An 11,841-nucleotide genomic window follows, 5' to 3' on the forward strand; every position below is an offset into this window, starting at 1 on the left:
AATCCAGTCCTTACCTGAAGAGTGGCCACTGCGGTCCCAATTGGTTTGTTCTCAGTGACAGATAAAAAGTTGAAGTTCCCGGTTGGACCAGACACACCATGAGCCTTCTGTTCTATGTCTTCTGTCACCTCACGAATTTCAATAATTGGTGCTTCGTCGTTTTCATCACTGACTGTAATGACGACAGCAGCCTCGCTTGAACGACTGTACGGCCGTACAGCTTCATCCTCAACGACTACATGAAAACGAAATTTTATCGCTGTACTGGAAGCCAGATTAGAAGATAAAAATATAGCGCCCGGTGAGGAAAGTCCCTGGACTCCGTTTCTTTGCTCCTGCCTAAAAATCTCCTGATTGCCTTTGTCTCGATCAACATCCAAGGGCCTTCGAACAACAATATGGCCGTTAGACCGTATATCGAAATACTGTTTGGCGTAGATTTCGGTCGGTAGCCACGCATGCTCCCTACTGAAACCAAAATGGAATGCACCGTTTATTCCCGCGTCAGCGTCTGTCGCGTTCAGAACCAGAACGGTAGTACCTACTGGGGTTGTTTCTGGAATTGGCGTGTTTGGAGTAAATATTGGCTGGACAAACAGAGGGGTGTTATCGTTGACATCCTCGATGTGCACGTCAATGACAAGAGTGGAAGTGAATCTAGATTCTTCCGGGGGAATATGACCATCATCGGGGTTGCCACGATCTATGGCTTTCAAAATGTACTGATAGGCCTCGCGCTCCTCTCGATCGACTTGTTTCGTTGCGCAAAGATAAATTCCCTCCATAGCATGGTCAACGAGGCTAAAGGTTCCGGGATTCTTGTCAGAACGTGTTGTAGGAACAAGCTCGTAGATGAGGCGGCCATTTAATCCCGAATCTAAATCGACTGCAGGAGGTAAAGTACGACGTTCACCAACAGGATCACCGTCACGAAAGACAACCTGGAAACGTTTTAAATGACCTGGCCAGTAAGGCGCATTGTCATTGATATCATCTATCAGCAGTCGTACGGTTAAATGCGCCTGGGGATTATCCGTCTTTGATGACTTCACCCCGGTTCCCTTTGTCTGAATAGCCCTGCTGAAGACTGACAATTTCAGAGTTATGGTGCAGTGTGAGGATGAAGTCATTGACGAATGTGACCCTTGCGAAGTAAGCTTAGAGACATACTTTACGCTATAGATGCTGTCCAAAGGGGAACCAACTGATTGTGAACCAAGGCATAGTTGTTCACGATCAATTCGTCTCGCCACAAGCACTCTGCCATCTTTTGTGACCTGTTGAAAAAAAAACAAAGAGGCGAACAAAAAATCAACGATACACGTTATAGTTCTAGAGTGAGGATCACAGAATCCTTCAATAAGGATTACTCAATCTGGTTATTTTTTCTGGTTCAGTTTGGCAATGATACTGTTTGGCTTTTTTGGAATTACTACACGTATTCAAGGTCTCTGGTTGACAAAAGCGTTCAACTTAGTCAATAACTCCTAGAAAACCATAAAAAAATCTACTTGATCAACATATAATTCATATCATATCACAAAACATACAACATGAAAATAGTTGAAACCAAATCGAATCAAAGTGATGAGAACATGAAAAATACAATTCTATCGCTTTTGAGTTTTTAGCATAAACGTATCAATTTATATGGATACGAACTCAAGTGGTGAGAAAATCACTTTAAACTGAAAGCATTCGACATGCTCTGCTGACTATCGTTCTCAACCTGCCCACTTGTCAAGGACAAATTACGTGGTATGCACTTTTATGTTCAGACGGCTCCATTAAAGAATAAAGACAAACTGAACTCTCTAGCAAGCGTCATTTTTCCAAAACTTGCACAGTAATTCACCTTCGGGCATAGCATGCTACCGACTGACGAAAAGTATCCTTGGGTGCAGACGATTTTTGAATGAGCTTCAATCTTCACGACTAGGAGTAAGTCGCACCCCTTTGCCAATGTCCGGAGACTCGGTTGCTTCACTCTGGTCATTTGTGAAGTTCATTGACCTGTTTCATTTTTTGATTAAAATGTTCAAGAAGAATTAATTTCGGACCTGTTGAAAAGCACCAGTTCTGTTGCATTGTCATGACTCGGATGTCGCCGAAACACTTCAGGTTCACCGACCTTTGTTCGTCAGATTAAACGTCTCTCTTCTGGTTGACAGCACTAATTCGCACGATGAATTGGTGAATTTATGTGAAATTATCAAAGCTGTTCGTGTTACTCATTGGGCACTTTCTCCCTCATCGAACTCTCCATAGAAATCTTAGTTGTTGTTAACTTTGCGCTGCGTACTTTGCATAAAAGCATAATGATAGGCAACATAATCAAGCAGGACAAGCCTCATTCTAAAATTCTTCACGTCGCGGACCAGATATTGCTCAGCATCAGTTTCTCTGATAAGGCAGAACGTGTAGAGACACACGTGTCACAGGAACGGGTAACTATTCAACCTGAACTGGCATCTGAGTGACTGTAAATCTGGATCCAATAATTCCTATGGGTTCTAATGAGTTGGCCCTGACAAAAGCAGAGGTGCGTGACCAGAGAGTGGGTTAAGCTGTGAGTGTGAAACGATAATGGAACTTGGCACCTGTTACCCGACAGAAGAGACGCAAATATTCTTTTCAGTAAATGTGCATTGCCCAATGAGAGTCCTGAATTTGGTGCCTCTTCATCTGGCCATCTGCGGAGTAGGGTTGCTACGATGTATGCAGAATATCTCGATCGAGCAGCAAAGACAGTCCGCAGTGTGTACAATATGTTGCCTTTTAGTCGAGCTTCTCCACGTACGAACGTATTATGGATGAATAAAGTGGGGCCTGAAAGATTCCTAATCTTACTTTTATTTTCACTCAGATGCGTAAGTGCAGACGTAATAATTCAGGTATGTTCAATATATGTTGCTCTGCAGGTGGTCTGGAACTGGATAGATTAACACAAACGCCAACGCCGAAATTCGAGTACATTGCTTTGCTCCTTTGGTTCGGACTGATGGGGTAGATATATCTATATTCTATATATATATATATATATTCTATATACATGTTCTGTATTCTATAGATACATCCATATTCTGCAAACACACGCCTAATCATCAAAAACGCAATGCCTTGGCCACTGACGAGTACGTGTAAGTGCTTTACTGATTTGGGTGAAGTTTTAGGAATTTACCCATTAATTGGCTTTATTTACCTATTTGTTTACTGTTGTTTCATCAAGCCTATAAACAATGATTTTTCAGACAAACCAAAGCGTTTTTCTCATAGGCTTCCAATCAGAGTTAACAGGTGACTTTTTTGTTGTATATTCCAGCTACTAATTTTTTATAAAACAAGAAACGGAAATAATGGATAAAATTTATAATATAGTGTCCTACGTGCAAGATCTAGCCTAAACTATATTTCCATTGAGCCTAAAAACGAAGGAACTTAGCTTACACACTCAGCGACCATGTCAAACTCAGCTGCCGGGCTTCACGCCTGTTCTGTTTTTATCTTTGGTTTTCACCGTCATTCCGGGGCTGTCGATATGGTCCCACATCTCAGCAATCAAGAGCTTCTCTATGTTGTGCTCGCTTTATACCAGTGCGCAAATTATCAAGGATTTTGTTTATCATCCTAAATACTGAATAAAACTATACGGTTTTTTTTACATCCTATTGATGTAATGTATTGCTATCGTGTGGTCTGGCACGCAAAAGTGGAATTAAATCGCAATCGCATTCTTACTTGACGCAGTCTGCCGAATAAGTGTCGAATCCACATTCGTACACTCAGGGATATTGAGGCTCTAGAAAGCTTCCTATGAAAAGCTAGTGTAAAGAAGATGATAAGATTGCCGCACTTGAGTCGGCACGAACACGAATTTCATCACCATCTTTATATTGGTGGTGAATGCTTTACACACTGAATCGGCTTCTTCCGTTGGTTGGTACTTGGCAAACCAAATAATTTCGCTCTGATAAGATTTCATCGCGGTGAGCAATATGAACAAGCTGGATTTTCCGTTGTCACTGGTGTCATTCAGTTAAGAACCTGAGAGGAGCACGCGGTCGATGACACGCCACCATTTGAAAATAATTTTAGTCGCTTTCATTTCTCATTAAGCCCTCTCCGAATGTCTCTTATCTCCATACTAGCATCCATAATTTCCGTCAAGTTGGCTGTTTATATGAAATCGAAATTCAGAGTGGTCATATAACAGTGCTTCAAGAACTTTCAAATTTCTCCTCTTTTACACATCCCTCCAATTTAAAAAGCAAAACATCTAGGACTTGGTGCTTTTTTGCAGTTACCCGGGAACCCTTGGCACGAGGCGATTAAAATTGGAGAAGAAAAACCATAAAATATGGAAGTACTCTAATTTCACCGTAAGGTCAAGGACGAAAGTTGTCTTACATTCCTGGAGTTCGGTGAATTACTCTTCATAAGTAAATGTGGACATTAGTCAACCAGATGAAAAAGAGTAAATTATAATGGACATACGTTTATGCAGCTGAAACCCTCTGTCTATTTCAGTGGCTGTTGACCGGGTGGTCATTGAGCCGTTTGCGGAACTTTGCAGTAAGCCTGCTCAGCTGCTGTGTGGATGCTTCTCCGTAGGCCCGCGGAAACAAACATGTGGACAGACATGTGGAAAGACAGCTATCCAAACGAATGTCCGAACACGTTCCGTACAAAAGCCTGCTAATAACATTATAATTTTAACCTACTAGCCCGAGACGGCACAGCATATCAACGTTGCAACGGACGGGGAAATGTATTCATAAGAATCCATCAACGTTGCAGGAAACTCAATTTTATTCTCAGAAATGGCACTCACTTGGCCAGACTGTCGTTGCTGTCAGCCAAAGCATAGTCAAGCACTGTCTCAATTTCGACAACAATTGTAAGCCTCTAACGTCGCTTTTTAGCCTGGCGAAACTTTTTTCTCCTTTTTGATATTTTCTACATATGTTCCACATCTGTCTCCGCCAGATTCTGTATTCACCTCAGTAAATGTTTAAGTAAATTCTTCCACTGTAGAAAAGCATGCTTCCTGGGTGACAAGCAATGACCCGGCACTAGTCAGATCAGGCCCGATTTGACAAGGAACAATATTATTTTAGTGACGCAATCGTCGTTTCGACAATAACATGTGTTTTCCGTGGGCTGTGTAGAAAGAGGCTTTGTGAAAAAGTTTACACGAAAAACGATCCATAAATCAACTTTAATCTCACCGTTTCCAAAAGCAATGACTAATTTGAAAGGGACAGTACAAAGACAACCTCCATTCGTCGGCATCTTAAGGAAGCAACCAGAGACCGTCCGCGTAGTGTTTTTATTTGGTGGCCATAAGTATCAAAATAGGGGCGCAGGTTAAAACTGGAAATGCAAATGTCTGAATTTATTGTGGAAAAAACGCAAACTTTTTCTCAAGGATCTCGGAAAGCATCAGTCTGGTGACATCACGACTCCCGTTGGGCTCACCGACTTGTTCAAACAGACCGTGTGACGTTTTGCGACCATGGTGATTTCAACCGAAAGTAAGAGAACGTCACACGTTACGAACAAAATATTGTGCCCAAATTCACGGGCGAACGAAAATATGACATTCAAAGCTACCCTGTTTCGGAATAAGTTACTAACCAAATGAATTAACTGAGACCAACAACGCATCCACTAATGCGCTGGGTTCATAACAGCTTTTAGGTCACGCGTAATGCACTACTCATTAGGCTGATGAAAGTTCTTCGACAACCCACGACCGGTTTCGCCCTTCTCGTGGCTCATCAGGTAGGCTCAGTCCTTGAGTTTCGGTCAACCTTATATTCTACTTGAAACAAAATTGCATGAACTTAGCCTAATACACTCATTTGCAAACAAATTTGGTTTTGCGAGAGAATCACCCGGAACCTAGCTGAATCTCTCGTTTGTGATGTTTCCAGGCAACTGAATGTTCTGCACCAGGCCGCTTTATTTTTCATTTGCTACGATATCCGAAATAGCGCGACATATGTATATTCGTAATGCACTACTACTGCTCCCAGAGGGTGGTACAGCTGAACGGTTAGCATTTATTATTACTATTTATCAAAAGCTTCGAGTACTGGAACTTGAATTAGTTAAAAATACATCAGTTCATTTCTTGAACCATCAATAACACTTAGGAACATCCAGTTATGTAACATGCAGTCGCCTTGCCTAGCACCGGTGGATTTTAGATTCCTGCCTTGTTTCTTGAATTCCCCGGGACCGTTGCCTTTCATTTTCCCCTTGCTGTCAGGTCTCCAGACGCTTGTCCCGACTTTAGCGGATATACATTCATTTGCAAACCAATTTGTGTTTTCGAGAGGCCCACCTGGAACCCAGCTGAATCTCTCGGTTTTGATGTTTCTGGGCAACTGAATGCTCTGCACCAGGCCGCCTCGTGTTTCATACTCTATGATATTCGAGATATGGTGATACATAAATATTTTCAGCAATCTTATGAGTAGTGCATTACAAAATATACTTGTGTCGACTGTTTACGCCGCGTAAATGTTTAGCTGAAGCTTCGGTCCTACAAGATGCAACCGGTTTTATCCACCTTATGCATTTTCCAAGGTATACCTTATAAGGTACGATAAAACCCCACAGTTTTGTTTGGATGTTAAAGCAGTCACTTGTCTCCTATCCCCCTGCATAGAGGAAACCTTACGGCAGTTCAAAGTCAGCTCCGTGAGGGCAACTTCAGTATTTCCACTCCCACAACTCAAGAATTCGGGACCAAAAAATAAAGGGATAGTAAACCAACAAGTGAAATTAAACCCTATGTTTGTTTCGGATGTTCACAATTGTTTCTCTCTTCTACGTCTGTCTATTCCTAAAGGATAAAGCGCTCAAAATGTCGCGCAAGAGATCTAAACTTATGTGAAACCGGAGTTATTACGACATGAAAAATCTTGGAGCTGATCTATGGTTATACTATAGAACTAGGGTGATAGGGTTGATGGCGATAAATACAGCCTTCATTAGACTTGATGATCCTAACGCAACACGTCTTTTATTGTGCTGAATTCGCCCGACGTTTCCTTGAGGCTGCATTGAACAGTAAGTATCCAGCAGCATGTGTGTTTACTAGGACCACACTTTATCCTTTACCTAAAATAGAATGACTTGGCGTGGCTGATAATCAGTGTAAATAACAATTAGGTGGTCTCAACGGAGACATGCTTTTAATCTGTTCCAGATGTCGAAAAAACGGTCACTCGTTAATCAGGTTAAGCTGTCTGTCTGCAGTAGCTAGATCGACTAACTATTCAACCCAGCCGACTGGCTTTTTCAACTTTATACTTAACTGTTCCCCACACAGCAGAAAAAAGAAGGCATGTCCAAACTAGAGAGGCACTCTCAGGGTTTGAACATTTACGTATGGGAACGCTGACCCTATTACGCCAAGTCATGGAGTGATATACCGTTCAATTTGTATAACAAACTCATTGGTGAATCATTGCCCATTTCGGTAACTAATTCTATGGCTTCTACCGTTGCCCCTGTAAATGCGCGTTAGTTATCTTTTGACCATAACTATGACAAATGAATAAGCCACTGTGCGGATAGATGTTCCACACCGTTGTTTTGATGGTAGACGGGTGAGTGTATACAGCATAGCGGCTTTCGTTATCCACATTCTAGGTTCCCATGTGTGCTGATGTTTGTTTGTTTGTTTGTTCGTTTGAAAAGAACAAATGTTTGTGTTGTTTTCATGAGAAGGCGCAGCGACTTGACAGAATTGTAACGGACGGGAGCAGCCTAAGTGCCTTGAAGCTACAAACGATGATGCGATCTTTCGCCGCACGGGAAAAGGTTTTGCTGGGACCAGAAATGCCAACTAATTACTGCAGTGACAAAAATAACCTTGGATTATTCATTTTCATAGAACTATTTTCACGGAATCTTGGGACTGCTGCCCTCTTGGAGGTTCAGCTTTCATAGTCTCCCACGGTGCCTTACCCAAGCAATTATTAGCTATCGAACAACCATCATTCTTTTGGATACTGGGGGAAAGTTGGGTCTCATTTTGATAACTGACAAATTTCCAAACGAATAATCGGTAGGTGGTCAACAAAATACAGTTTACATTCAGTATATTTTCATCGTACATAACCTTGTTTTATTTTCTCGAGAGTTTCACATAAAAACCCTCGCCCTATTTATTATCGACGACATATGTACGATTTTTGTCGTAGAACCCACATGGTGTATGCAGCTCATTCCCAGTGTAGGACTAGTTGAGTGAGTTCACCCACTTGATAACTCAAGAAACCGACCTACTTCTACTCTAGAGTCTGTAATGACTTCAGACAACAGTGCTGTACTTTGGCACCACTTTGTAATTCGGCGCGAGATGCAACCACGTAAAGGATGGCGACATTTACTCTACAATTGATGATGTGGGAATCGAAAATAAGTGCACCTCTTGGTCTTCACCTAGGTTTATTTAGGGTATCAAAACTGGACCAAAAACTTGTCATGAACAGTGTTCCACAGGACCAAGCATGCTTTCAGAACAGAGGCTCCTTACTCTCATTTATACTTACATATATATGTTTATATGTGAATATATATATATACATATATAAATATGTATATATATATATGTAGTTTGGTTTTCAGTGTGGGTCACAATAAGCCATTTATTTTGAGTGAAACCTCAACCCACCGGTGGTAGTACTCTATCGCGGTAAGGCGTGCTTTGAATTGAAGAAGATATGCTCCTTATAGAAGGGAACAANGTTGTTGATCAGGGTGCTGTTGATCTGTTCGCCGAGCTTGGCAATTGGCTTCCAGACGTTTCGTCACCATACGAGGAGGCAACATCATCAACTGCGCACTGACGATGTCTCCTCGAATGGTGACGAAACGTTTGCAAGCCAATTGCCAAGCTCGGCGAACAGATCAACAGCCACCTGATCAACAACTAAGGAACAAAGCAGTGTCGTTCTTGTCAGGCCACATTTACTTTATTCTGGCCATTTATGGGAATATGAAGGAAACACTGGTTTGTTTTTGATCTCGTTATAAAAGAAGGAGAAAGAGCGTTGTCTAACGCTCAAGTTGGCACGGCAATTTTACGGTCAAGTTCTCGATGTAAATACATAAGTGTGTAAGTTCGGAGTTTTGTCGACTGTGCACTTCACATGACTTGTGATATTCACCTCGCTCAATTTATCCGACTAAATACGGCCTGGTAACTTGATACGCCAACAAGATTTCATTTTCTGATAGCTTCTTTTGCTTGGATACATTGAACGAGCTAGATATTCTGGAAGCGACACCAAAAAACGTGACTATCCCGCATCGTTTACTGAACAGCCTATGGTGGAACGGTAAGGTCATGAGAAAACGCTGTTTGAAGTAACTACCCAACGGTTTTCCGTCCGCATGAATCGCAACACAAAGATGAGCTAGATCAGCTACACGGATTCAGCCTTCAGATTAGCCTCCACCAGCAGGCTTGTGCAACCGGTCTGTCCACTTCAAACAAATCGGGGTGAAACACGATCATTCGAAAAGCATGTACGATTACGCCATTTGCTGCTGCTATAGTCTACAATCAACTTCAGTATTGTCGCAATATCAGGTCCATGAAATAGAGAATCTCATCCTATAATGTTGGTTCAAAGTTGTTTTGTCGCATCAGCAGTATATTACTTAATTTACAGCCGGGCACTTGACTGGTGAAGTATCTAAGATCCAAAGGTTTCTGTCTTGTTGAATATAACAGAAAAGAGTTTTATAAACGACTGTTCCACCTGGTGAGCGCAACGTCCCTCTTTAATGAGAGTAAGGACATATTCAAGTTTTATTGATATTGGCTTTGTATATTGATTCCAAAATATTTTTCCACGTCTTTCTTTTCTTCACCAGAAGTACATCCGTTGAAACCTTCGCCGGACTTTCCATCCAGTAACTATGAGTCCCGTGTTGACTGACGCCGAAGGATCAAGTGTCCTCCACTGACAAAAATACAGAGGTGATGAGGGAATTGGTAACATCCAATGAAATGCTCATCTTCTTCGGTCTGACCGTTTACATCTGAAGTCGTTCCCCCAAACGTCATGGCTAGAAGTCGAACGACAAAATGAACGAGAGGTCGCACTGACTTCAGATAGCACGCATGGAAAGTCCTCATTTTCCACTAGTGGCTCAAGCGTGCGCACAAGTACTATCCCGTAATGTCGAACAGTAGGTTCAGGAGGACGTATCAACTATATTAACATCAGTGTCAGTGGAAAACGATGTTTCTGTTTTCGTAACTTACTGAATTGTTTTTTTTCACGACCACCAGCAATGTGGATGCAGCGAGGCATATGAATTCACTAAATCTGTATCCTACATACAAGTTTAGTCGCATTAATTTATTCAAGTATGAGGGACAGTATAACTTTGACCGAGAAGTATAGCTGCAGTTTCCTCATAAAAAAAGCAAATGTCTTCTTCCGATGTTGCAATAATTTGCTTCATTATTAGCATACTCTTGGCCGTTGAGATAAGAAGCATTCCAAGTTTAACGACGGCCCCGTCCTCATGAATAATATAAATATTGGTACACCACAGGCACTGGTGACCTGGAGGAAGGTGGAGGACATCGGGTAGGCAAGTGACTGATATAATACCTTATGAAGAAACATTCAGATGCTTGCCATTTCAGTGTCTAATATTTGAATCAAATGTGGAGTGATGGTCCCCTGTGAAGTGTAAGCCACACCCTGTGACCCGGGAAATACGATGCACTGGACAACGACCCTGAAGTTTTTTCTCGTCCAACTATCGACGGGTTGAATAAAGTCAGAAGACATGCAAACAAACGGACAAACGGGTAGGGATTGATCTAGATTTTGATCACCGATTGGACTAGCTGGTAGGAAAATCGAAGTATCTACGGTTTTCCTAAAGTTTCCAATCTCAAACATTCCAGATAACAGTTTAAAAGGTTTTTTATCATACATACAATAAAGTGTGCAAGATGGCAAGTTGCTTTTTTGGCAGAGCACTCTACTCTTTGCTTCTTGGTGGAGAAAGAAAATACCCCGTCCAAGAAAAAGAATTATCCCCAGCATACAGCAGCTTTGACTACTTAGGTGCATTTAACGTGAGTCAGTAATAACACATTGAAAATAACCACTATTGTTTTATCTGAAAAATTAAAGACCGACTGTACTGAAAAATCTTATCACCTTTGTGGAAAAGATAATCACACCTTCAGCCACTAACCTCTACGGCATTCACACCCATTTGTCCGGAATTCAAGACACTAAATTCAAACAGTTCTCTCCAATCATCCTTTTTGGACTGGATATCGGTCTGGCTTTTTCCGAACAGCAAACTTTGAGACTTGTACAACAATAAATCTTCCATCAGGTTTCCAATTTGGGAACCGATCGGCAGTTCCTCTTGTATTCGGTACTCATGTTCCAAATGCTGAAGATTTTGATGCTGCCCAGATGATCTCCGTGTGTAGACTGACAGTAGACACCATAAGGTGGTAATCCAACTCATACTTAATCCTGATGAAAAAGAGAGAATGAGAAGGTACTGCGTAATCGCTTGGTCAAAAGAAAAAAGGTCAATCTTGGGCCAGTTAAACAGATTGCTAGTTATTCTTGATAATACATTTTGCCTTATCAGACGAGACACTGCCCAAACTTAAATGTTCACAGTTTGGATAATGGAAATATTCACAGCCATCTGGAAGAGAGTTGAATATCCTCTGTTGGCTGTAGGTTGTTGATCAGCCTTCTCGCGAAAGAGTATTCAAGAAGAAAACGGTGCCGTCCGCCCTGGTGTGCTTTGGCGTTGTCTGTCTTT

The 11,841-nt window shown here is 41.7% G+C and overlaps 1 protein-coding gene across 1 annotated transcript in view; it reads right to left on the reverse strand.

The window, feature by feature from the left end:
- Positions 1-11,538, reverse strand: part of T265_12464 (hypothetical protein) — a gene marked incomplete at both ends in the record, with an annotated part of 41,967 nt that extends 30,429 nt beyond the window's left edge. Inside the window, 2 exons of the mRNA XM_009163880.1 lie at positions 15-1,277; positions 11,248-11,538. Of these exons, the coding sequence (XP_009162144.1) occupies positions 15-1,277; positions 11,248-11,532 (1,548 nt within the window). The remainder of the gene's footprint in view (positions 1-14; positions 1,278-11,247) is intronic.
- Between the last annotated feature and the right edge of the window lie 303 nt (positions 11,539-11,841).

This window comes from Opisthorchis viverrini, assembly GCF_000715545.1.
Source record: "Opisthorchis viverrini unplaced genomic scaffold opera_v5_1, whole genome shotgun sequence".
Taxonomy (NCBI): Eukaryota; Metazoa; Platyhelminthes; class Trematoda; order Opisthorchiida; family Opisthorchiidae; genus Opisthorchis; species Opisthorchis viverrini.